The sequence below is a fragment of the Microtus pennsylvanicus genome, chromosome 8 (assembly GCF_037038515.1).
Source record: "Microtus pennsylvanicus isolate mMicPen1 chromosome 8, mMicPen1.hap1, whole genome shotgun sequence".
Classification (NCBI taxonomy): Eukaryota; Metazoa; Chordata; class Mammalia; order Rodentia; family Cricetidae; genus Microtus; species Microtus pennsylvanicus.
In genome coordinates this window covers 49343938-49371912 of record NC_134586.1, presented here as the reverse complement: position 1 = coordinate 49371912, position 27975 = coordinate 49343938, and the positions used below count along the sequence as shown (strand labels likewise).

Below are 27975 nucleotides of genomic sequence, written 5' to 3'. Positions count from 1 at the left end.
ACTACCAGTTTCAAATGCTTGCCAAGAATTTTGAAATTGAGGTTTATTGTCTCTTCTAACTGTACATTTTTTATTGCTTCAAGATTTGTCATCCTGCCCTTGAATATTAAAAGTTGATTTTCTTCTTGTTGTTTTTGTGGTTGTTGTTGTTGTTTGGTTTCTTTGAGACATGGCCTCACTGTGTAGCCCAAGCTGTCCTAGAACAGAGATCCACCTGCCTCTGCCTTCCAAGAGTTGAGATCAAAGGCCACCACCACCCAGAGTAAACATTTTAAAGCTGGAAAAAAATTAAGAGGTGGCTTCCTACCACAATACAGAAACTTAGTTTTATGACCATGACTTTCACCAAAATGACATTTATTCATGCTACAAACCATAGATATCCAATGACAGAAACATTGTGTAGAACAAAAGGAACAAAAATAAGGCCAATTTAAATCAACCCCCAAACTCTCCATTCTGCAAGATGGCTACTCACAGTCATGTTCTGAAGTACTGTTTAAAATGTAAATAAAACTTACAGTTTTTATTTGAAATCCTACCTCCTCATTGCAGGGAAAACAATTTTAAGACCCTCACTGAACACCTGAAACAGTAGAAGCTTCCAACCTCCAGTAAGATAGCCAGCCAACAGTGATGTTCACCCTTCATTAAATGGAAGAACTCCTGGCTAACCTTTGCCATCTTCACAGTGGGGCCACTACAGAGGCTTACCTGAACACAAGCACTTCTAAACCGTGACAGTAGACATGAGGTGTCAATAGCTCAGTGACTAACAAGGAGGTGTGGCTGTGCTGAACAAATGCCAGCAGGCCACTCTGAACAGCATACACTCTGTACTTATAAACTCTGTAATTTCCATGTACCTTTGAATTATTGTTGACCGTAGAACCACAAAAAGCAAAAGAACAGATAAAGAAGGGCTATAATAAAAGCAGTTAAATAATTTTCAGTAATAAAATTAAAATATTTTACAGGTCTAAAACACAACCTGATTAACTTTTAAACAAAGTTACATTTGGAAAAGGGCAGAACTATGTTCTAAAGCTATTCTATACTACTTTTTGTTATTTTTTTGCTTGTTGAAGCTTCAAGAAAAACATGTTGAACTACACAAAATTATAAAATCTCCAATTTAAATGTACTCCTATAACGTTTCTGGTTTGCTATGGAGATTCTGTTTTACTATGGAGATTCTGTTTTAAAACATTCATTTTTAATGTCCCAAAATACAACTGTATAAAATTAAGCAAGTAGTTTTTAAAAAGTAAATTGACTAAATTTTGAGTAAAATTTGTCAGTGATTTTTATGCTAGATTCATTTCACAGTGTAGTAAAATACTTCAAAATTACCTGCTACTAATGCTATCTATCAGAATTTACTGCAAGCAAAATTTCCCACTATCCAATTAAGCCTAGTAAATATTAAATATTTATAACTTTCTTTGGATAAGTACCAAAAAAGGATCTACATTTGTTCCCACTCATTGTGGAAGCCACATGGAATAACTTTTCAAAACGGAAATATTTTAAGCCTAAACCACTCTTTAAATTTTAGTCATGTCAGTGTGACTTCAGCTTATAATTTAGTCACAGAGTGATAACCTTCCACCTGAACGCTCCAAACACTTTCAAGAAATATGTTGAAGATCTCAGTGTGAAAGACTTCAAAGTTTCAATGTTAACATTACTCTGTAAGTCTCTCAATATGTACAAACACATATAAATTATAGATACAATTAATTATATATCCACAATAATATGAAGACAGCAATCTCCTTTCCTAGCTGTACTGCTATGTGGATAAAGTAATAACTCTCTGTGCTGTTCAAGGCACAAAAAAAAAGCCTTAAAAAATTTAAAGAATAGTTTCAAAAATAAAATTCAAATATTGCACAAAATAATTTAACTGTAAATATAACTACATACTATAAAAGAATTTTTTAAAAAGTTTTTTTACACTCTACAGCAAATTCCATTTTCTAACTCTATAAAAGAATTTATTGGAAGTCTGCGTTTATATATTAAGTGTTTACATTCAGTTTGATGGGTACGAATTTCACAAGTTAACTGAGCCTTTGTCTTAGAAGCTCATCTATTTGAGTTTTATACATATTTTTTACATCTTCAAGATCCAGGCGAAGTTCCTCTGCTTCTTCTGCCTTTTCTCCATACATCTGCAGAATAGTGTTATATCTTTGATCCAAATCCTAAAAAATATGTTTATAATCTTTTAATGATCATACAAATATCTAGTTGTTACAAGTCAATAGAAAAAAATCATAAGTTGAACAAAATATTATTTTTAAAAAGATTAAACTTACCTTTTAATAAATTAAACTTATACCAAGTCTACCTAAGAATACAGAGCCAAAAAGAGGCACTTCTTTGGAAACCTCAATGGAGGACTGAGGAGATGGCTCAGTGGGTAAGAGCACTTGCTGAGCAAGCATGAGGAGCTTACTTCTAACTCCGACATTCACATAAAAAAAAGTCATGTGGCCTGTAACCCCAGAGCTAGGAGGCTCACTGGAGCTGGTGGTCAGTCAGCCAGCCTCCCCACAAAACAGCGAGCTCCAGGCTCAATGAGAGTTCTGTCTGAAGGGATTAACAAGGGGGAGAGTGATAAAGGGGGGCACTTACTTCTTCTTACAGCCTCCTAGCACACATCCCAGCACATGTGCACACATGTACATACACCCCCCCACACACACAATCTATAATTCTCTCCAAATATGACTTAATCAGTCTCCTTCCCATTACGTACCCTTGATGAGATTTTTGTCTTCATGACTAATTTGGTCAAGTATTGCTTGGCATTTATCCCACAAGACAAGTCTGCCAAACATTCAATTACGTCACAGTAATGTGATGAAGCAAACATTGAGTCAAATACTATAAAGCATGCAATGCACATGCTTGCTTTAATAAGTACTGGCCACATAAAGTCTTGTTTTCTTTGGCAGTACTAAACATTTGTGAAAACACTTTAGATATGTAACAATATAATAGAGATTCATCTTTAACATTTTCTACTCAACTACTTCCTCCTTAATTTTCAAAAAAATTACCAAGTCGTACATATGCATTTATGTAAACTAAAAACATGATATTTAATAACTGGATTAAAATATCTTAGATGTATTTTTAAGTGAAGAATACTTACTCGTAGCTGAACTCGAAGCTTGGGTATCTCTTTCACTTTCTCCTCCAGTTCATCATTCTGATTTGTTAGCTTAACTAGCTCTTCAGATATTATGGATCGAGTTTTTTCTAGATTGCTAATTTCTAGCTGAGAAATATAACCATAAAATGATTTCAATAAAAACATACCTTGTTTAATGCGCTCACTAACATAAAAATGTTTACTGTGTCATTTTTGAAGAAAAAGATCTATCAACATGTGCTGAACAGTGAGGGAAAGGGGCCCCAACTTTCTTCAGAAGTTATTCATTTATAGAATTACTATGCAAGAAAGAAAGAAATTAAATACAACGATCTGTCTAAAAAAAACGCAACCATATTTTTCTCTAATCTAAGAAAACAACACACATTTCCATTATTCTAAGTTACTGGAAAAAGCCACAGGAATGAGAACAAACTTCAATGTTGTCCTCCCAGCTATATAGGTTGTATCACTAAAGCTTTCACCACCATTCAAGAAACTACCCAAGATTCTCAAGCACAGCACACTGTGTATCCACCAATACACATCAACCCACTTTATAATTATTCAAATGGGAAAGGAAGAGGCACTCATTTTGAATGTGTACGTTTAGCATTGAAAACTAAAAAATGCTAATTCTTACTCCATAAGCAATAATTCTTATAGTTCCCTCATTTTTGTGCTGTTTCTTCTATGTACAGGACTCTTTCATTTTACTCATTACTTGCACTGAAGAAGTTAAGATAAAGCAAGCGTGCTGGTTCAGCACTTCCTTTTTTTCTTGTTGAGAAAAGATGCCGGGAAGGAGTGGGTTATCCCTGCTCTTAGATGTCCCTGGGCAGGCCAATGGCACAAGGCACCTAGTATTTCCTACGATAGAGCAAATAAATCTGCCTAATCCTGGCAGTCAGTCAGTCAAGAGGCTCACTTGGTTCTAGCTTATATCATTACCATATGTGATACACTTTGGTTTTCTATGTCACCAAGTCATTTTATTTCCCAATGTGCTCAGAATTCAAATGGAAATGAAGGCTCACTGGGTCCCAGCATCTCATAGGCTTCTGCAGCAGACTCAGTTTTTCCCAATACCTGTAAATGACTAATTTCTCCTTCCCTCAGCTTTAGTTGAGACTGCAGATTTTCAATGATGCTCGATCCTGCTCCCATCCTTACAGCTTCATAGAGATTGCTTCCACTGGCTGACGAAGACATTGGCCCGAATGAATGGTCATGAGACTCATCCTATGCAGTCAAAGAACACAGACCAATATAATACGTCTGTTATCAAGTTCAAACGAAGATCCTGTTCATTCTGGATTTGAAATGTCTATGAGTGTCTGAAAAGCAGAAAATCATCTCTATTTCTTTACTTCAATTAGCACCATATTCTGATAAACGCCCCCAACAATGTCATGGTGAGAGCCAGTCAGACACTGCATGTTCCCGTACCATCACTCAAGTTAGAGCTAAGCACGTAAGAACAAGCCCTTACCTGGGACAGGAAAGATGTCTGCAGCCCTGCCATATCTACTCCACTTACAGAGCTCGAGCGTGATATGGTGGGAGTACTAGAAACGGAAAACGGTTTGTGGTCCTTAGGAAGAAAAAAAAAATCTGTAAGATTGAGAAGCAAAAAACGAGGGAAGAAAAATTTCTAGAACAAAACAAAGGCATTAAATTTCTCCATAAAATGTTATAAATACAATCCCTCAAAACCAGAAGTCTTGGCAGTATAAAAAGCATTTAAAAATTAAGAGCTGAGCTGGTAAGATGGTTCAGCAGGTAAAGATGCTTGCTGGCAAGCCTGACCTGAGTTCAATCCTAGGACTCATATGGTTATAAAGAGGGAAACAACTCTAGCCTGGTATCCTCTGACCTCCACACATACATCATGGGATGCAGGCACACACACACACATACACGCACAAAAAATTATTCAAAAACTCAAAATAAAATACACTTTTAATTAAAATTAAAAGCCTGCATTGCCCCATTTATATTATAACACAATTAGTCAGGTTTATATTGTGTTAACAGTAAGAAAGCTTTGGCTGAAATGCCTGCAGAAGGTACCTACTTCATATTATATAACATGGTCAATTATCCTTAAACTTGCTGAAATTTCCGACTTACTCATTTTAGTTTAGTGTATTAGAAATAAAAAACAACAAAATACATGGGGGCTGGAGAGATGGTTCAGCAGTTAAGAGCACTGGCTCAATTCCTAGCGGGAACATAGTGACTCACAATCTTGTTTAGGGACTCTGATGCCCTCTGATGGCTTCCAAGGACACTGCATGCATGTGAAAGAGACACACGTGCAGACAAACATCCATACCAATAAAATAAAACTAGAATCAAAAACTCTAAATACACTGAAAAGGTAATTTCCATTTTTGTTTACTATTTTAACATATTATGTTAACTCTCAGTATGTTACAATACTTGAAGTATAGTAAACACTTTTTGTAAAAATTACCTTTAGGAACTAAGGAGGTGGCTTAGTGTGTAAAGCATGGAGACCAGAGTTCAGATCCCTAGAACCCACAGAAAGTCAGGCAAATGTGGTGGCTGCCTGTAATCCCAGCACTCAGGAGGCAGAGACAGGATTCCTGGAGCAAGCCAGCTAGTTAGACTAGCCAGAATCAGCTAGCTCCAGGTTCAGCAACAGACTTGCCTCAATAAAACAAAGTAGAGAATAATAAAGGAAGACACCCAATGTCAACTTTGGGCCTCCACATGCATGTGGACACAGACACACCTGCACATATGCAAATATGCATACACATACTCATGAGCACCAAATACATACGCATGCAAAAAATAAATTTTAAAAAAGCAAAACCCTCAGTACGTTTACTAATTACAAAGACAGAACAAGCCAGTTCTATTCTGAAGTTGCCTATGGCAATTTGCTACACTAGTTTCAGTGAGAAACAAAACTCATTTGAAAGTGTAAAAGAATTCAAAGCGAACCACAGACAGGTGGGAATGCACTCCAACTGTTCTACATAGAGCACTGACAATGCTCCCACAATTAGCAGGATAGTCATTTTAGACAGGAGGGGGTGTCTTCAGACGTTAGAACAACTCGACCACAGACCAATGGCTGCCCACAACAGCTTAGCTATAAAATCAACTCAAACCAACACAATTCAGTACCTTTTCTTTCACTGCTTCTTGAGTGAAAATGGCTTTCTTCCTTTCTTGTTCAACTTTCATTTTCTCCATTTCTAACTGACTGCACAACAGTGTCTAATGGAGAGAGACACAGTTAGGTAGTTTGAGATACTAACCCACGGCATCATGAGTCAACTGCAGAGCTCAGAGTGTAAAATACAAGTCGCCACTTCACCACCAAAGACAAGCTTCCTTATCACCCATCTTACGTCATCAGCAGTTTGTGCCATCCCCATGCATCTCTAATGCAAGTCCCGGAGGAGCGAACTAAGAGAAATACCTTTTCTTTCCTTGTCTCTTCAAGTGTTCTTACATATTCATCTTTTAGGTTTTCTAATTCAACCTGGTACCTAGTAAACCAGAGGGAATTAAAACAAAAAAGGTGACAGTACAGACTATTAAAAACTGTCTAAGTTGTAAACTCCAGATACATATTTATAAGTCATTTCATAGCCAGCTCAGCATCAAAGACTTCCCAACTAGCTGTTTCAGGTCCCTGATATTCCCTCTACCCATCAGCTAAAGCATGAGTGAAAATTCTACTTTTCCCCATTTGTTTTTACCAGTCCTCTGAGATTTAAAATAAGACGTTTAAACGGTAATTTTAAGAACCATCATTCCAAGCTCAAATGTGGCAAAAAAGCAGGGGTTCTATAGAATGTTTATAGAAATGTTGACACTTCATTTTCACCGAACTACTTTTCTTGACAGTAAATTTTCTTTGGATGTCAAGGGTGAAACACACCTATTATAACCTTATTATAATTTCAGATGAATGATTTTATACCCTGTGGTTTCAGAAGAATGCAAATACTTATTTAGAGAAACCTGAAGACTACTATAAAAACAACTTCCGTGCAGTCACCTCTCCTTCCCGCCTCCCTTCTTTTCTGTTGGTAGCATAGATTCTTAATGGGACAATCACTTTCCCTAGAAAAACACAGAAGATAGCATGTAACTTCCAAAGAAGTGCAATGGATCCTAGCACTAGCTTAATGCATATCACTAGGGACCCTGACTGGTATTCACTTTTAATTCTCAATGCGATAAAGCTAAAACCCAACAAACATACTTTCCAACAGTGATTTAAAATGTCATGGAACCACAGAGAATACCACACAAATATACTTACCGACTGTTTTCATCTTCCAGTTTTCTTAGTTTATTTTTCCCTGACTCTAGCTGGGCCTGAAGTCTACTGTTTTCCTGTCTTAAGAGAGAATTCTGTGACTCCACCGAAGACATCTGGGTTTTGTTGGCAAGGAGTTCTTCTGTAGCTGCGCGTTCTCTTTCAACGGCTGCAGCCAACAAAGCCTGCGATTCCCCTGATTATGGAGGAAGAAAAATCACACACATAAGTCAGGGAAAGATCAGACACCAGGCTGGTTCTGACTTCACACTTCTAAAGATTCAAATTCCCAGACTAAAACAAGACAACCATGACAAGTAATCCACACGTTAACATTTTCTCTTCATAATATGATGTGGGAAGTCCTTCTGTATTTGTTGCTTTTATTGGTTAATGAATAAATCTGTTTCAGCCAAAGGTTTAGCAGAGTACAGCCAAGTGGGAAATCTGAACAGAGATATATAGAGAGATTAGGCAGAGTCAAGGAGACCCAGCTAGCCAGTCACCAAGGAAACAAGACATGTAGAAAAGGAGGTAACGCCATGGCTAGAAATAAACCTGAGTAACAGGCCAAATAGTTTATAATTAATATAAGGCTCAGTGTGCTTCTTTGGGACTGAACGGCTATGGGACCGGGTGGGATAGAAACTTCTGTCTACAAGAATATTTACTTGAAAATAGTTATTCAGTAACAAGGTAGTGAATCAACAAATGGCCCTGGAGCAAATGAAAATGCACAAAACATCATAAATGAAAATTAATTCAAAATGGTTGACAGACACCAAAGAAAATCTTCAAGCTCTTGGGTCAGGCAAAGATTACTTTGACTTGACACCAAAAACATGAGTTACAGAAAGACAAATCAATTAAATGGAGCCCTTCAAAATGTCCAATTTCTGCTCTAGGAGAAGAGATCAATGGGCTGGCTAGGGATATAGCTTAGTTGGTTGCTAACTATGTTGGCATGAGGCCATTTCCAGCCCTGCATAAACCAAAGGTGGTGGCACACCAAGACTTGGTGATAAAGGCAGGAAACCAGGAGTTCAAGGCCATCCTTGGCTACAGAAAGATTGAGGTCAGCCTGGGCTATGAGACCCTGTCTTTTCTCTTTTCTAAATAAAAGGACAAAATAAGCTACAAACTGGGAGAAAAAAATAAATGCAAAACACACATGTAGGTTTAGTACTTAGAATATAAATAAAACTCTCAAAAGTGAAAATATAGACAGCTGAGTCAAAAAATGAACAAAGGCTATGAATAGACAAGCAGAAAATAAGCACACAAAACTATGTCCAACATCAATTGTCACTAGGGAAATGGAAGCTAAAATTATGAGATAAAAGACTTTCTGAAAAGTAAGTAAGTAAATGATTAAACAAATAAATTTACAGGGCTGGAGAGATGGCTCTGAGGTTGAGAGCACTGACTGCTCTTCCAGAGGTCCTGAGTTCAATTCCCAGCCAACCACATGGTGGCTCACAGCCACCTATAATGAGATCTGGTGCCCTGTTCTGGCCAGCAAGCATACAGACAAACAGAATACTGTATACATAATAAATAAATACATCTTTAAAAAAATAAAATAAATTTACAAACCAGGGGCAACCCAAAATGCTGTCATGGTTGTGAGCCAACTGGATTACTCCCACAGGTATAGACACAGTTCAGCATTTCCTCTGAAAACTAAACACAAATGTCCATATGGCCCAGAAACTGCATATTTAGTCTGTCATGTAGAGACATGAAAATTTACACCTACACTTGCAGTAGCTTTATCTATAATTGTCAAAACCTGAAACCAGCCAAGATATCCTTTCCCAAGCAAACAGTTAATCAAACTACAGAAACAGACATTCCAGATATTAGCACTAAACAACCAAAATAATAAAGTTTCAAAACATTAATAATGCTTTAAAAACATATTTTACTTAGTTGTGTAGACTAGAAGTATATGAATAGAGTAATATTCTCTATTCAGTCCTTCCCCTCAGCCAACTTCAATGTCCCAAAGTTTAATTAACAGAACAGGGAAGCTGCCCTGAACTGAACTCAACACTTTGGAATGATAACCTTTATATGCATTTCAGGAGGCCCTGTTTGCATTAGGACAGCCTGAAGGAGCCCTGCACCTATTTATTGAGCTTCTCTGTCAACAAGACAGCAGTCCCAAAGGCTTCCAATGGTCCACTAAATACCACTTGAAAGCCAAGAATCTAGTCTGCCACCCCATGACTAACAAGGAGTCATTCAATGACAGAGTCCGGAGTAAAGTAAGACTTGCTGCCGATGGAAGATAAACACAATACTACAGCAAACCCTTAGCTCCAGGCCCTCCCTCATATGCTTTGTCACTAGAACATGGCATCTCCCAAATCAAACATGGGAGTTTTGAGAACCAGAAGGTATGCATGAATTTTTCCTGAGTCTGTTAGCTTCTGGATATCAAGGATAGACACATACTACCTGCCTGTAACTAAAGAGAACCTTGACATTGTTTCCTTTATTAAGAGAGCGAGAAAGAGCTCAAGGAGTATCTATAAGAAAGCAGATATGCAGTCTTAAAACTCCATCATACCTCTCTCTAGGATTTCATCTTGATCCTCTTCAGACTTGCCTCTGCTCCTAGAATTCTACTACTATATGGAATTATATCTGATCGCTATTGCTTACATTCTTGTAGACAAGCTAGAAAGGGGTCAGATGAAGCAGTGGATGAGGGACAAGGAAAAGATTTGTCTAGCCATCTATAAAAGTAAGTAAAAGAATCGGGACTGGGGAGATAGCTTAGCAAAGTGCTTGCTATGTCAGTACAAGGACTCAAGTTGAGAGTCCCAGCAACATGTAAAAGGCAAGTGCAGGCGTGTATACAGTCCCACAGCTAGGCAGGCAGACACAGGAGAATGCATGTAGTTTGCTAGCCAGCCAGTCTAGACAAATCAGTCAGCTCCAGGTTCAGGGGAAAAATAAGGAGAAGCAATTGAGGAAGACACCAGACATAAACCTTTGGCCTCCACACAGATGCACATAGTACGTACATTTGAGCATGCACACACACATATATACCCACCCCTCACAAATGAGATGGCAGGCAATAAAGTATCTGACACATTGTATAAAGAAAACTAACTGCTTTAGAAGAGTCATGATTGAGGTATTAATATAAGCAGGAAAATGGGGGAAGACAATCTATACATGTCGGACCCCAAATGTCACCATGAGATCAGATGAATTTCAATGACATATCACTATCCTACTTCTACACACAGGACAGAAAGCCTCCTGAATCAAACATAAAATACTAAAGAGATTACCAAGCCTATCAGAAAGATTCTTCTCTAGCGTCTCCCACGATGAAGTCTGAGACCCTAGAGTTGCCTGCAGGTTTTCTATCTGCCGAAGCAGCGGTCTTGTTGTTGATGAGACACTTTGACTCAGCTCTTGATTTCGATTCTCTGCTTCTTGGAGTCTCTGAATCAAAAATTTTTCACATTATTATCACTGACAGAAACAAAATCACTAAAAATGCCAGCAAACCTAAACTTCGGTTAGACTTCTGGAAAAAGAAAATTTTTCCAGAAAAAAATTATTAGCTTTCTTACTAAAAACATATAAACTGAATATATAGCAAATCTGTCATGATAAAATTACTTCCTTTAAAACAAAATTAAGAATTATTCTTTTTTTTCCCCCAAGGGGATCACTTTGGTTCACATAAGCTACAAAAATACATCCAATAGCAGGCAAGGTAATAATACTTTCAATCCAGGAATACTAGCCCAGGGATCATGTTTGACCTTGTGCTTGGGAAAGCTGTGACAATACCTGCTGAAGTTCACTGATCTCGTGGCGTAAATAGTCCTCTTTCCTGGCAGCTGCTTGCTCTGCCCGTTGCAGTGCCAGCCTAAGGTCCCCCACCTGCAAGACAAACAATGCTCTTATTGTCAGAGCACTGGCTGCAACTTCATGCTGATGACATTTATGTTGACTTTGTATGTATGACACTTCACACCAAACAATGAGCACATATCCGGCTCCTTAAGCAATGCCAGAGCTATAAATATATTCTCTCTTCTCAAGAAAGCACTGTTAGCCAGAGAAGCATGCACACATGTACAACACTGACAGACAATAAAATAGAGGGGAGACCACATATGTATAAACATTTGCCAAAACACAGAATGTGATAAGAACTAGAGGAGATATAAATAAATAGGTAAATAAATAAAACCTCGGCACTTAACTAGATGTGGTGGAATACACCTGTGATTTTAGTATGAACATTCTGAGTCCCGGGCCAGCCTAGACTATGTAGAAGAGAGTTACACAAAGATCTATGCTATATAGTAGGCATTATCTAAACACTTTCAAAAAACTAAAACTAGAAGAGAAAAGTGCTAGCAGAGTGTGACGGTGTGGGCCTGCAGACACAGCTGTTAGGGAGAGGCTAGGATGAGAACTGAGGGTCACTTGCATAACAGTCTAAGCACTGTTTCAGAACAAAAACAAGAAAGGAAAGGTGCCGCTCATATACACTTGTATACTTTGTAACTGTCTACTGTGGCACCATGTTTAACTAATTAAACAATGCTGTCAGGCTTCTATCTGGTTATTGTAGTCCTGAAGACTTCCTCTATGGAGCATACAGAGCTGCCCTGCAGCAAGCCTGGCAACAACAAAATAAAACCAGAGCTCTAAATAGACATCAGTATTATAATCTGTTCAAATGTTGATACATGAACACAAGCATTAAAAATTATAATCGCCAGGCACTGTGGCGCACACCTTTAATCCCAGCACTTGGGAGGCAGAGGCAGGCGGATCTCTGTAAGTTCGAGGCCAACCTGGTCTACAAGAAGTAGTTTTAGGACAGGCTCCAAAAAACTACAGACAAACGCTGTCTCAAAAAAAAAAAAAGCCAAAAAAGTATGTAAAAATTATAATTGATGCATAAGATATTATTCATCCTAAATGAATATAATATCTATAGTTATGAATTATATAAAAAAACTAGATGGAGTTAATGTTAATAGAGGCCATACAAATTAGCAATCCATATATAGCATGGTGGTTTTAAGAATGACAGACCCATACTCTATTCCTTACTCCCTCAACTTTTCTTTATTATTGTATTTTTAATTTGAGAGAATGTTTAAAGAATTTTTAAAAATTGGCGTGTGTGTGTGTATGTGTGTATGTGTAAATGTATGCATGTGTGCTACATGTGTACAAGAGCCTGTGGAGGTCAGAAAAGGTCACTGGACCACCTGGAACCGGAGTTATAGGCAGTTAACCTGGGTCTGCAGTGCAGTAAGTGCTCAGCTGCTGAGCCAGGGCTTTAGTCCACTAATTTAAAATAGTAATATTCTGTACATTTTCTTGACAGGGGGCAGAAATACATGGATATATAGACTATGGCATGATTTACAACAACAAAACCATCAAAAATATAACTGAAAATTACATAGCGAAGTGGCATAAAACTAAAACTTTGAGCTCTACTAATACACAACCATCAGCATAGTCTGGACAGACTGTGGAAGACAAGGCTCCTAAACAAAAGGATAACAACACCCCACTAAGTTCATGAAGCAAGTTGTAAAGGAGTAGGAGTGTAGTCTTTAATGTAAGGAGGGGACAGATGTGCCTGGGTGACTTGACTGAAAAGCAGACATAATGCAGTTCCTGCATCTACAGCAGAAACACTGGGAACATCGGCCAAAGAGCAGCAACAAAAAGGAGATAAATTACAAGCAAATGCTGTCTGACTGTATTTGTTATATAGCTTTCAACTCTAATTTATCCACCAAAAATATAAAACACAAAACCAAAAGGTAACTGAGGTTGCTGAGGATAGTCTTGTGTGTTTTCGTTTGGTTTTAACAGTTCTGGGTAAGCTAGATATCCATATACATAAGACCTGTTGTGGAATGGAGCTGCAGCTAAGTAGGGCAGCACTTGCCGGCACACAAAAGGCCCTGGTCAGACCCCTACACTGAAAAACTCAAAGTGTAATGAATATTTACAGCAGCATCATTAATGATAGCCAAATGGTGTGTTTCAGATGTTCAATATCTGACGACTCTTTTTTTTTCTTCAAGATAGGGTTTCCCTGCATAGCCCCGCCTGTCCTTTAAGTTGCTCTATAGACTAAGCTGCCACAAACTTGCAGATATCTGCCTGCCATGCTTCCTGACTGCTGGGATTTAAAGGCGTACACCTCGATCATCCAACAATATTTGATGATTTTGAAAACAGTGTGTTCCAAACTCTTTTCTTCTTTCATCAGGCTCATGAATTGCCAGAAATGTTACAAATACATCTAAGAATCAACTGTACAATGTAGTCTCTTGAAACAGTATGTTTTAATTATATGCATCTACATTACTCTGGCAGTAGGATTCCTAGTTTCATAAAATTCTCCTTCCTCTGGCAGTGCTGGGCGCTCTGCACATAAGAGGAAAAGGCTCTACCAGTGAGCTATGTCCCCCACATTATGTACGCACATACTCACAGGAAACCAAGCAATAACGGTATGGTATGTGCACCCCACTAAGGCAGTTGTTCTCTGCCTTTCAAACGCTGAGACCCTTTAGCATAGTTCCTTGCTCATGTTCTCCCTCCTTCTGCTCCTCATTTGGACCTTGGGAGCTCAGTTCAGTGCTCCAATATGGGTCTCTGTCTCTAGCTTAATCCATCGCCAGATTAATTATGGTGACATGCAAGATATTCATCAGTATGGCTATAGGATAGGGCCATTTCAGGCTCCCTCTCCTCAGCTGCCCAAGGATCTAGCTGGGGACATCTCCATGGACACCTGGGAACAAGGAAGTCAGGACCGCAAGGGGTGTGCCCACCCACTGAGACGCTGGGGGCTGATCTAATGAGAGCTCACCAAAGTCAGCTGGACTGGGACTGATGGAGCATGTGATCAAACCGGACTATCTGAACATGGTGGACAAGGAGGGCTGACTGAGAAGCCAAGGACAATGGCACTGGGTTTTGATCCTACTGCATGAACTGGCTTTGTGGGAGCCTAGTCTGTTTGGATGCTCACCTTCCTAGACCTGGATGGAGGGGGGAGGACCTTGGACTTCCCACAGGGCAGGGAACCCTGACTGCTCTTAGGACTGGTGATAGAGGGGGAGGGGGAGGGAGAGGGAAATGGGAGGAGGGGAGGAGATGGAAATTTTTAATTAAAAATAAATTTAAAAAAAGAAAATAAAATAAAAACATAGTTCCTCATGCTGTGGTAACCCCAACCATAACATTATTTTCGTTGTTACTTCATAACTGTAATACTGCTACTGTTATGAATTATAATATAAATATCTGTTTTCTGATGGTTTTAGGTGACCCCTGTGAAAGGGTTGTTCAACCCCCAAGGAGCTCGTGGCCCACAGGTTGAGAACTACTGCACTAAGGGCATTTTAAAAGACATGTAAATGAAGTTTGTGCAATCCAGTACTCTAACATGCCAGTAACATAATCTCAGAAGCCTACCAGATGTACCTCATATAAGAACAGACTCACAGTTGCTAATGAACTGTTTTACTTTGCAGAAACACACACAGATACATAAAAGGTAACTTTAACCACGCACTGCCTACCTGAAGTGCTAATGCCTCTTGCTGCTGACGGGCTTCTTCCTGGGCCTTCTCCAGTGCCGCAGAGACTTCTTCCTTCGCTTTCATCTCACGCTTCAAAGCAGCTTCCTGCACCTCACTGTCCTTAGCAGCATTGGCTTTGTGAAGATCAGTAAGTTCTCTTGTAAAAGTAGATTGATAGTTTTCATTTATTAATAGAACAATGCAAAAGTAAACACAAACCCACACTAATGTAATTTCTATGTACACAGAAATCTCACAATAACAGTAAGCACACCTTATAATAACGCTAGCCATTATGAGGACTATGCTAAAGTTGCTTTGTCTAACTCACTCAAGGGCAAATCTATAAATGTTGCTAGCAATCAGATAATAGAAAAGAGAATAGCTGGAGAGACTGCTCAGTAGTTAAGAATTGCCAGCACCCACATGGCAGCTGATAACGGCTGAACTCCAGTTCTAAGGATCAACAACTTCTAGTCTCCTTGGGCATGTGGTACATAGATATGCATGCAGGCAAAATACAACACATATAAAGTAATTTTAAAAAATAAAGAAAACGGACTTCTTCAGTCTCCCACTGTGGTAACAGATTCTAAACACACTGCATATTTCATACCTGTACGCACTATCTAGAGCAGCCTGAGTACTTCGGCTCTTTTCTTCAAGTTCATCCTTGTCTACCTGAAGTCGGCCAAGATCCTTCTCCTGGCGTTCTACCACAGAATTTAGTTTTCTAATATTTTCTCTATGTTGTTTCTCAACTTCTTCTTTGCCATCAAGGATCTATGTTAAAGCAGACAAGAACACTTTTGGATAAATGATGACATGGTAGCTAGTGCCAAGAATCTCTAATACTGGCTATAGCTTGAACAGAAAATTGCCCACCAGAGCATGCGTCTAAACATGTGTTCTGCTGGTGGTGGTGCTTTGGAAAACTGTGAACCTCTGGCTGGAGGAACTAGACCACTGGAGAACAGGCCTTCAGGGTCCGTCCCGCCTCTCTACGTCCTGGTTGGCACCATCACAAACAGCTGCCGCACCCTTGTGTCACCACACACCACGCTGCCTGTCACACCTTCCCACTCGGGTGGAATCTCCTTCAAGCTGCTCATGTCATGTCCAGTGTCTGGTCACAGTGATGTTAGCTACCCATTTATCTATGAGTCTAAAACCTTGCAGTCATTCTGAATGCCCCACAAGCCATGGTAAATTACAGGAAGTAACAATACATAACCAGAGAACACTGACAGTCAGTCACCTGTCTTAAATGCTGTAACTCCTCTTCCAGCTCCTTTGCTTTTCTGTTCAGCTTTGCAATAACATTTTCATTGTCTTTGTCTTTAGTTCTTAATTTCTTAATGATGTTAGAATTATGCAGCTGCTGCTTTGAAAGTTTTTCTCCTGGTGATTATTAAAAAAAAAAGCATCTTTAAGAATCTGCATAGAAAGCTTTATCTAACCAGTAGCATCCATGAGTTCTTTTCTAATGCCATAACAATTTTAAACTTCAGTGCTAAAATTCACTTAAGCATGAATTATCAATGAATACTAAAATTATGACTTGAAAGGATTCTAGGAAACAAGACACTAACAGTCTTCATTTGATCTTTAGCTTCAAACTCAGCATCCTAGATACAACCTGGACCTCCCAGCTGGTGGGATGACTGGTGTGTACCATCACAGCCAGCTTACAGCATATTTTAAAAGCTACACAGCATATATTTCTTTCCCATTCTTCCATAAACCATTACAAGCCACTTGTGTGGTTTAAGCCCACGCCTTCCGTGTTTTCATTTCTCATAACCTCTCCTTTTCTTGTTCCTCCTGTTCCCTCCCTCTTGCCCCCGCTTCTTTCTTTTCTGAGGGCAGCTGCTGTGTTACTCAAGTTTATCTTCACCGGCTGGGCTCAACAGATCCTCCAGGCTCCTGTGTCGCTAGGACTACAGGTGTGTATCACTATATGTTTTTAGAAAACATATACTACCTATTACATAGTATTTCTCCTTTTCTTGGACTATTTTTAATAATCAGCACAATACCCACCTTCTTCCATTAACCCTTGAATCTGCTCATCTTTCTCCTTCAAGAGGTCTGCAGTCTGACTACTATTTAATCTAGTGGCAAGTTCTTCTTTTATGGTTTTCACTTCCTAATTAAAAAAAAAACAACTGTGGTTTTCATAAAGAATTATTTTCATTCTAGGATGTTTCCCCAGCTTTCCTGTTTGAAGAAGCCACCCATAATTGCATCCCATAATAAGTCTGTCAATTGAATCACCTATTACCTAGTTAACTGAGACACAGAAACAGCTTTGAATACCACACAAAAGCCCATACTCATCAGTTATATAAACACGGAAACACGAGTAAAATAACTTCCTATACTGTCCTTCACTATCTCTCTAGGCCACGCTCTGCATCTGGAACACAGCAGTATAGGACAGGAAGGTTTAAGTGTCTCAAGTTACTGCCAGTGTCTGAAGTGAGCTGGCTAAAGCAGGTAGAGGTATGAGACTCCGTGTAAGAGTGTACACAGAAAAACAATACATTACCATTAACATTAGTCAGGAGTAGGACGGGGTCCTAGAGGATGCTTGGTGGTTAAAAACGCTTGCCACCAAGCCTGATGACCTATACTCAATGTACAGGATCCACAGATCTTCGTACGTAGGCTGTAGTGTGCATGGTGAGTGCACCTGCACACGCCCCCACACGTGCCCACACACAGAAATTAAAATGCAGGACACTGACAAACAGTGATAAAGCGGGAAAGCAAGTCAAATGCACCCACTAAGTTACTAGTAACAGCAGGACTTCGCAGTAACTAACACCACAGTTAACAAAGGAAGGCTGTAAGTGCTCCGGATTGGAACACCACCACAACAGCTCCTGAACAGGCACGGCTTGGCGCCCAAGGGGCATCTGGGGGGGGGGAGGACGACACACTACTACAGCGACATGGAGAAGCCAGGGACACTGCTAAGCATACTATAACACAAATAGATTAGCCATAACAGAATTAGCTTCCTAAATGCTAACAGCATCACAGATAACGATTGTCAGAACAAGCCAATTCTACATATGCCAAAAGAGAATCATTATCCATTAACTATAAACTACACTTTTAATTTGTATTTAGAGAAGTATGAATGTTTGAAGTAGTAAAAAATGATCTATGGAACTAATGGTTACTTTTTGTTTTGGTTTAGATTTTGGTTTTTCCAGAAAGGGTTTCTCTGTGTAATAGTCCTAGCTGTCCTGGAACTAGCTCTTGTAGACCAGGCTGGCCTTGAACTCATGAAGATTTGCCTGCCTCTGCCTCCCAAGTGCTGGGATTAAAGGCAAAGGCGTTCATCATAACTGCCCAGCTAATGATTCCTTTTTAAAATGTACATAGCATCATTCAGGTTTCATTGTTACTTATTCTGATGGAATTACCACTTTTAGTTTTCTTAACGATCTTTGCTATATATCTTCATAAATTACATTAAATACCCTTTTAAAGAAAATTTGCATGAATGTGCACATTTGTGTGCTCGACTGTGGAAGACACAGTAGACATCAGGTGACTGACTACTGCTGACATTTTATTTTGAGACATGTCTGAATCTAAAGTTCACCAATTTGTCAAGGCTGGCTGGCTAATGAGCTTTTTAAGGATTCACCTCTCTCTCTCAGCCCTTGGTCCCAGCACTGGGGCTGCAGACACAGGCCATTATTCCCGGCTTTTACATGATTCTGGAGATCCAAACTCAGGTCCTCATGTTTGCTCAATGGGTATTTCAAAGTCTACTGAGCCAAGTCTCTAGTTCCTAGATTTCTTTAACGCATCAAATCTACCAATTTTAATAGAACAAAAATCTATAATTTACTTGTTAACATAGTACATACATGCTTTTACTATTTATTTTTTCTAATAACAAAATATGAGTTCATTCATGAAGGGTTTTTTTAAAGATTTATTTATTTATTTATTATGTATACAACATTCTGCTTCCACGTATGCCCGCACGCCAGAGGAGGGCGCCAGATCTCATTATAGATGGTTGTGAGCCACCATGTGGTTGCTGGGAATAGAACTCAAGAACTCTGGAAGAGCTGGGCTGTGGTGGCTCACGCCTTTAATCCCAGCACTCGGGAGGCAGAGGCAGGCGGATCTCTGTGAGTTCGAGACCAGCCTGGTCTACAAGAGCTAGTTCCAGGACAGGCTCCAAAACCACAGAGAAACCCTGTCTCGAAAAACCAAAAAAAAAAAAAAAAAAAAAAAAGAACTCTGGAAGAGCAGCCTGTGCTCTTAACCACTGAGCCATCTCTCCAGCCCCCATTCATGGAGTTTTGCAGAATTTAATTTAAATTACCTTCTTAGCAGCATCTCTCTCTTTGCAGGCTAGTTGAACTTTCTTTTCTGCTTCTGCAATTCTTTGGGTAAATTCATCTTTCAGGGAGGAAATGCTACTACTTTCTTCTTTTACTCTGAACATTTCACTAGATTCAAAATACAAGAGAAAGAAGATACTGTTTATATACTCCAGAAGTAATGAGGTCCATTCCCAAAATGCAGATGGCATTTTCTCCAATATAGACTATATTAAAATAGAACTGTGTGGTGTCTAGTAACTTTTCTTCTGTTTTGTTTTTAAGACAAGGTCCTACAATAAAGTACAAGTGGCCTCTCTAATTCATCCCCCTGCCTCCGCTTCTCTGCTATGATTACAGATGTGTGCCATCAGGCCTAGCAGCCAATTATTTTTTCAAAGAAAAACTACTTGCTAAATTTACTCCATATATTTATTGGTGTTACTCAGGATTGAACCCAGGGCTGCGCATGCTAGGAAAATGCTCTACCACAGACCTGTATCCTCAGCCCTATAAATTTTAAGAAACCACAAACAAAATCCACTGGTGAAAATGTCACCAATATTAGATGTACAAAACTAAGACGAAAGCAAAGGTGTATTTTATATCTCTAATACTAAAAGAAGAATTAGGAGAAAATATATATATATATATGGAACATTTTTTAATGCCAAAGGTAATATGGTAAAGAAAATTTGAGAAAAAAAACTTTAAATATGGTAATATTAGAAACACCATGCAATTTTCAGTGACTATAAACAAGTTCAACTGCAAAACATTTTGTATTCATTTAATGAGTGCTTGCATGCATTTATGTACATATACCACCTATGAGCCTGCTACCCTTGTAGTTATGAGGATGCTGGGAACCAAACACAGGTCCTCTGCAAAGCAGCAAGTGTTCCTAACTACTAAGCCATGTCTCCAGCCCCAAAGTGTAAAACACTTTAATTTCAAAACATCAAAGTACATTGGCCTGCACATGCAGTGTGAAATAACTCACAGACTTTGAATACTTACTCCTTCAGGTTATCATAAGCCTCCTCTAGAAGTGCTTTTTCTTTACTAAGAGATAATAATTGGGCTTCTCTCTTCTCTAGTTTCTCATTCAGAAATTCAAGAGTCTGGATAAAGAGAACAAACACAAGCCAATCATTTGACTTTGAAAAGTCCCTTTGTTATGCAGGTAAAGAACAGTAAGAGTAAGCCATTCACAAATCAAAAACCAAAGCCGAGGTCACAGTAGACACAGAACAATTCTAACTAACTGTTACGAGAGCACAGAGCAGGGAGCACGGAACTGGTGGGAGCGCACACAAAACAATCAGGCAGTGCCAGCTGACCAGCTACCCAGCTGAGGATGCAGCAGAGTCCACTTCTAGGTATGCCTTAGAGGAAGCACGTGGTGAACATACTAAGTAAAATAAGCACACGAACATTTAAGGCAGTTTGTTTCTAACAGAAAAACCTGGGATAATTTATTTGTATTGCCACTAAGGAAGGAAAATAGGTAAAACTGAACAAACAAACAAAAAAAGTCAAATGTCTGGTAATGTTTCGGATCTTCGTTTAGTGGTAGTGAGATAGCCTTCGGTATTCTTATTATTCTTTTTTTTTTTTTTAAATCACTGCTTGGCCCATTAGTTCTCTTATTATTCTTTAACCCAAACATGTAACTTTTTTATTATTATCCACTGTACTTAAAATTAAAATACTTTTACAAACCCATAAGCATATAATTTGAATTTTCTGGGATGTATCAATACAAAGATGACAGAAGCAATTCTCTGATGTCATTCCTTAGGTCTTGCTAAAGCAGTAATAAAGTTAGCTGTCAAGAGAGAAACGGTGCCTCTCTAACTTCAAAAAAGCCCCGTCTGAGGCAGGACAGGCTAAACATCACTTACCTTCATAAAGACACTGAAAACATCAACAGTAACTAGTGCTGGCTTTCAGGGATTCAGGTATATACTCCAAGGTTGCTACCACTCATCCAGAAGGATAGCATGACATTGTGTTCCTGAATAACATTAAACCCAGGAAACAGAATCTGCTGCTTTCAGAAATGGTGGTAAGGCAAACTGAGTACTCGCAGTATATTTCTCCACATATGTTACATGTACATTTCAGAAGCTGAATAAGACGCCAGCTCCTGTTTAATTTGTAAGGATCAGGAAAACCAAAGCTTTGATTTGACATTAAAGAACCGACACCATTTTCTCTTGTATGTATTAGGGATTTGTATGTATGTAGTCATTTGTCAGTCTTAAGTTTTACTTTTGGTCCCCAGGTATTTCCTTTCCTCATTCATGTAGGATAACTATTAACAGCAGAAATCAAAACTAACATAAGGAGAAACCAAGCCAAAACACTGTAAGAAGCAGATTAGTTATGTCAATGAAAACATCAACATTAGAATACTAATCACAGAAAAGCACCAACAGTATATTCATATGAAGTATTCATTTAGACAAAATCTAAATTGCCCCATAAATAGTATATACACATAAAACATTCTGATATAAGAAAAAAATAGTAACATTCGGCTTGATTTAACAAGACACCTGTGACATGAACAGTCCTTTGCAAACTGACATGAGGACATACACAGCATAGGAGAATTTTAAAGGGATAAGGATTCAACAGTAAAGATGCAAAATGGAAATGTGAAGCTTTTTCAGATCTCCTTATTCTATCATAGCTGCCTTGCAGACATTTCAAACAATTTAACATTGAGGTCCTTACTGTTACAACATCCATGAATGTGTTTTCATCACCGACACAGCCCAACCCAAACACTACAGTTACCTTGCAAACATCTTCTTTCTCGGGCAGTGCCTCCGGCTGACTCCCAGCAGCTTCGCACTGATTGGTGGCGGGTCCAGAGACAAGATCTCCTTCACTTCCCGGCACGGGGGAAGCCAGCGTATCTGGCTGCTCACAGTTAACAGGGGTAGCACTTCGGCCACTTTCCTCTAACTCTGCTTCCTCAGAAGGTGCGATTAACGTTTCGTTTCCTTCCTCTTCTTCAGCTTTTTCTTCAGTGGGTTCTACTACTCTAGTCTTTGGGGTTGAAGGATTCACTACTATAGGCACTAACGCATAGCCCTTGCCTGGCAGTTCATCATCCGAGTTGATCTCGCTTACGCTCCGGCTATCTAGAGACTGCACACTAAACGAGTCTATCCTTTCAAAAGCATCAGACGAGCAGCAGCTCTCATTGAGCTTTTGGAATTCATCTAAGCGGCTATACTCGGGGCAAGCGGATGCAGAGAGCAGCTGAAATGACGTCTGCATGAGGTGAAGACTTGATTTTGCATCTGAAGTCTCTTGCCTTGAACTAGCTGAGCTCTCGCTTATTACGCTCTCATGATCTAAAACCTCAATATCACTGGTGGTAGAAGTGCCCGATGAGAAGGAGCTAACAGGAGGAGAAGGTGTATTGCTCTGTCTGTCTTCGTGTTTTTGTTCCTTAGGTTCCAAAGTCACATCCTTAGTTTCTGCTGTGAGAGACTGGGTGGAGGTGGTGGATACATCTTCTGTTGTTGTGTTTACGTTAACTACACCTTCAGCCGCTTTCAACCGCACAGCAGGCACCTTCACCTCAGACTCTTCACAAGCAGTTTCTCCATGCTTGCCTTCAGGTACAGGTGATGGAGTAGCCACAGCCGGGGTTTCTCCTGAGATACACACAGTCTCTCGCACTTCTGACTTAGCTGTTTCAGGAGTTCTGGACGGGCCAGGGGACGAGGATTCTTGTAAACTACCTTTCACTTCTTCTTTTGGCCGCTGTGATTTAGCTGGAGGTTTGGATACCACCGGACTCTTCTGAATGGTCTGGACATCTGATGGTGAGAGAAAGGCACTGAAGAAATTTTCAGACTCATCGACGACAGTCCTTCGAACTGGCTTTGTAATTGCTTTAGGAGAGGCTGTTGGTGGACTCTGAGGTTCAGTGCTTGAGTTCAATCCCCAGGTTGATGTATCCCATCCTCCACTCACTGGGAGACTTATTCCTTTGACAAAAATAAATTAATTCAATAAATAAAACTTATCTAGCATTAATATTTCAATCATTATCAGGTTGTATGTGAGAGACAAAAAAAACCTATAAAATACACCCTGTAACTTGAAGCGGCCGAACTCTTGGCTTACAGCATCACTGATTAGTTTCCGGGTTAACTGTGGCCTAACAGAATGAAACCAGTGTGGGCTGACCTGAGAGGGTCTATGAACAAGTACAAGACCACGCCTGCCTTTGCCCACCCAAAGCAAGTATGTTATTTCCCTCCCAGCATGCTTAAAGTAATGACATGGGTTTTATAACCTGTCCCAGATATGTGATTCATCTCACAAAAACAGTCCAAAACGTCACTAACAGGCCACATGTAGTCACAGCACTGTTTAGCCACACAATCATTTTATTCTTGTAACATTAAATAATAAAACTTAATTATAAGCTAAACAGACAACACTCAAAACTGAACCTGAGATAGTGGAGATGTTCCTTCTTGAAAATCATAATTAAACTGCTGTGAACAGTAAGTTCTAGAGAATAAATCCACTTTAATGTATTGTCTGAGGTTTTCTGTCCCACCGGGTCCTGCAGCTGTTAAGTCCCCAGTTACAGAGGTTTCTGTCCCAACAGGTCCCATAGCTGTGTCCCAAATAAATCACACAGAGGTCTACATTAGTTATAAACTGATTGGCTCATTAGCTCAGGCTTCTCATTAACTAATTCGTATAACTTACATTAGCCCAAAATTCTTGTGGCTTGGTACCTTTTTCAGCGAGGCTGTCACATCTTGCTTCCTCTATGGCTGGGTCAGGACTGCAGACTCAGAATTCCCTCTTCCCAGAATTCTTATTGCCCCGCCTCTACTTCCTGCCTGGTCACCCTGCCTCTACTTCCTGCCTGGCTACTGGCCAATCAGCGTTTTATTAAAAAACACAAGTAACAGGATAAAAGATCATTGTCCTGCTGCATTTATGTATTTAATGACTGACTAGTCAGCAAGTTCCTCTCTTTTCAAACCTGAAGTATTTCTTTATATATTTTGTCATAAATCAAAAAGTAGAGCAGCAAAATCACCAAAATTACGTGCAATTAGAGGTTGCTGGGGAGGGCACACATTAGCTGGGGATTTCCTAAAGAAGCCCCTTAACAAAGTCTGTCCTTTAATAAGGCTCCAAAACTACCTCAAATGAAGTGCTGAGGAAACTCTGAGCTGAGGGCAGATTTTTACAGTCATTTGTTCAATGTGTGAGAAAGAAAAAACAAAGCTGAAAGCAAAATTAGGTATGCTATTTAGCTGAGGTCTGCCAGTTAGATTAGGGCTACTAGCTAGCTAATTATCATCCTCGTGGATTCTAGGATTTCAATTAGTCTCTTGCAGACCGTGATAGGAAACTGCAATTATCTCACATCCACCTAAACTCTCCCATTCTTCAGACCAAAGTCATTCTGTAATCCAAAACACAACCGGTGATCAATGAAAATAGCATCTATGTAAACTTGACTCCATTCCAGATAACCTGTCCTTAGAAATAAATTATACAGCTCTATTCATGTCTCAGATTTCGGGGGGGGGGGGGGGGAGTATATTTGAAACTTATTTGATCTTCAGTTTAGTAACTCAGACTATGGGGTACAACCACAAAAAGCAAGGTTCGCTAAGCAACAGCAAGGTCATCTCACACACAGAAAAGAAGATCATGACATACCTTCACACACACATAAACTGAGATATCAATGGTTCAAACTTGGGCTCCGAGCCTTTAACAAAGTACAGCTAGAACCAGAAACCAGAAGGCGATCAAGTACTCTTTTCATCCAATGATTGGTACTCATGTGTCCCTTGCTACACGCGTGAAACTGCTCAAGTACCCCCTCAGACTTGGACACAAGTAACTGGGCCCTCGAAAGAGCAATTTCAGCCAATCTGAAAGACGTGTTCTGCAGAAAAGGTGTTACACTTGGGCACTCTTGGAGCAAGTACACAGTCCCCTGGTACTATCCCCGGTACAGTCTGTTCCTCACCTGAAGCTTTTTATGCATTCTGAGTTTCGTTTAGCTCTTCTGTAGAACACGGATACTACCAGCCCTGACTTGGGTTGTTTTGAAGACGAGGAAGTGTTTTTGTAAAGTCTGTGTCTCAAAGCGTGAAGTGTTCATTAAGTGCCACCCGCGGGGCTCCCTGACTTCGGGAATTTACAGTTTGGACCTAGGACGGAAACTGCGGAAGACGCGGAGCAATTAGGGGAGAGGAAGCTGTGTTCAGGGCCCTGCAGGAAGGGCCTGGGACAGGGACAGGCTGTGAGCTGACACCTGAGATCAGCAGGACTCGCAGCGGGGCCGAGGCAGGCGGGCTGGGGTCTGATGGCGAGCAGGCACGACTCCCTGGTACCCGCTTACCCGGCTCGCCGTACGGGATGGGCTCGGCCCAGGCGCTCGGCTCCTCCTCCTGGATGTCCAGGACCCTGTCGATGGACTTCTGGGCCTGAGACAGGGCCTGCTTGGCGAAGCTGGACAACTGCGAGGCGTTGAACCAGCTCATGGCCCCTCCTCAGCGCCGGCTCAGCCGGCTCCGGCGGCCTCAGCGGTGGCCAGGGCCCACCGCCTCCCGCGGCCGCTCGCAGGCTCCTGCACAGCTGAGCCCGGCGCTGGCGCGCATGCGCCGCCCTTCCACGTACACAACCCCCAGATCCGGGAGCCGAGTTCCGCCCAGGACAGAGGCGGTGGCGTGACGCCACATCCGGGAGTGGAAGTGGCGGGGAACACCTTAGCGACGGTTTCTGAGGGCCGCTCGCTCTCTGTGCACTGAAGGCGGTCTGCGTCTGGAATTCCCGGGGCGAGCCGAGCCGCACGTGCCTCTCAGTAAACACAGCGGTTTGGCCTCACATTTCTCTTGGCACTCGAAAAATACTTTATGCCCGACTTTATGAGCACTGTCTCCAAATCCTGAACATTTACGAACTGGACAACCTTCCTCGAAACTGAGTTCTGTAATCTGAATGACGTTCATCAGCACACTCCTCTGTCAAAGGGCGTGTCTTTTACGAACTTCCCGAGTCAGGAGGTGACGCCAGAAAGAATAAATGCCCAATTAAAGGTCTCAGAGTATCTTTGCCCTCTAAGCACGACGTACCAAGGCCATGCCAGTCATGAACCAGAAGTAGGTGCGTGCCCTCATCAGGACAAGAGCTGTGTTGATCTTGGACCTCCCACTCTTTGGAACTGTAAACACCCAAGTTTCTGTTGTCTGTGAACCAGTCACTTTATGGCGATTTGTAATAGCGGTTTGGTGGGGCTAAGACACTTGGGAAGCAATAAATTATAACCCAACAGTATATATTGTGCACACTGCTAAAAAAAGATATAGTCTGAATGCACTTTTCCCACACTTGGTCATGAAAGGAAATTTAAAGTCGATGGCCTTCCTTGTCCAGTAAGCAGTTGTTTGGTCTGATAGTGCTAAAGAAAAAAATTCTACCAGCATTTACAAGCTAAATTTCATACAGACATCCAGAGTTTCAGCCCCTTGTGAAAATCCTACACAAAGAACTAGAGGCAAGTGAGGAAAGCGATGGTAGGAACGGGAGAAACAAGTCTTCCCCAGGAAGTGCACGCCAGTGGTTATCTAATACCAGATGGCCAGCCCAGAAAACATATACAAGCAACATTATACAGAGTCATCAGGCTGAATTTATGTATCTAAAAATACATATGTATACACAAACATATGTATGCAACAAATAATGAGAAAAGGGGACAGTAATTTGAAAGAGTAAGGAAGGGTATATGAGTGAGTTTGGGGAAGGAAAGGGAAGGGAGAACTGATGTAATTATAATTCTCCAAAACATTCCCACCCTGTAATAACCACCAATGGAGCGGCTTAACATTACACAAACATTTCCCTGGTTTGGAGCCTGAAGTCTGAAATGGTACAACAGGGCTGACTTCATGCCCTGTGAAAGCTTCAGGTAGAATGCATCCTGCTTTGATGAGTGACTCTCCCAGAGTCACATCTCTGCAGGCAACCCTTTTCCTTGGTTGTAGATACTTCACTCCGTCTCTCTCATCTCACAAGGGGGGCAGTGGGAGGAGCGACACAAGTTCAAAGCCTATTTAGATTACACAATGAAACCTTATCTTACCAAAACAAAAAAACAAAACAAAAAAAAAAGACTTGCTGGGGGATACAGTTTAGTGATGGAACATTGGCCTAGCAATGTACACAGCCCTAATTCTGATCCCAGAAACAACCACAAAGAAAAACTGTGTTGACTCTGTAACGTTTTGGATAAAACATATAAATTGTACCATGTGATTTATTTATTTGGCTTTTTGGGACAGGGTTTCTCTGTGTAATAGCTCTGACTGTCCTGGAACTATCTTTGTGGACCAGGTCTGCCTCTGTCTCCCGAGTGCTGGTAAAAGGCCTGAGCTACTATTGTCCAATGATCCTACTTTTATTTTTAAGCATATAATGCTTTTTAAAAAACATTTTATTATTTATTTTATGTTCACATTTGTT

General features: G+C 40.3%; 1 protein-coding gene and 1 non-coding gene across 2 annotated transcripts; both read right to left on the bottom strand.

The window, feature by feature from the left end:
- Window positions 1-340: 340 nt before the first annotated feature.
- On the bottom strand, window positions 341-26118 carry Tmf1 (TATA element modulatory factor 1). Its single transcript, XM_075983389.1, has 17 exons — window positions 25853-26118; window positions 22246-23453; window positions 20458-20561; window positions 19440-19566; window positions 17126-17231; window positions 16341-16483; window positions 15699-15865; window positions 15083-15239; window positions 11298-11390; window positions 10787-10943; window positions 7479-7671; window positions 6627-6696; window positions 6329-6421; window positions 4659-4760; window positions 4256-4408; window positions 3167-3292; window positions 341-2210 (listed from the first exon to the last, which is right to left on the bottom strand). The coding sequence occupies exons 1-17, from the start codon at window positions 25992-25994 to the stop codon at window positions 2067-2069; spliced, it is 3285 nt and encodes a 1094-aa protein (XP_075839504.1). The 5' UTR covers window positions 25995-26118; the 3' UTR covers window positions 341-2066.
- On the bottom strand, window positions 9408-9538 carry LOC142856613 (small nucleolar RNA SNORA36 family). The gene has a single exon (XR_012911661.1). It is a non-coding gene; the product is annotated as a small nucleolar RNA SNORA36 family (small nucleolar RNA).
- Window positions 26119-27975: the final 1857 nt, after the last annotated feature.

Excerpts from the sequence above, each read along its gene's own strand:
- Tmf1 (XM_075983389.1), bottom strand. The coding sequence starts at position 25,994 with ATGAGCTGGTTCAACGCCTCGCAGTTGTCCAGCTTCGCCAAGCAGGCC. Across the intron at positions 19,567-20,457 it reads GCTTATGATAACCTGAAGGA|TGAAATGTTCAGAGTAAAAG; the intron begins GTAAGTATTCAA and ends TTTTGAATCTAG. Across the intron at positions 4,761-6,328 it reads AAGAAGCAGTGAAAGAAAAG|GACCACAAACCGTTTTCCGT; the intron begins GTACTGAATTGT and ends TTTCTTCCTAAG.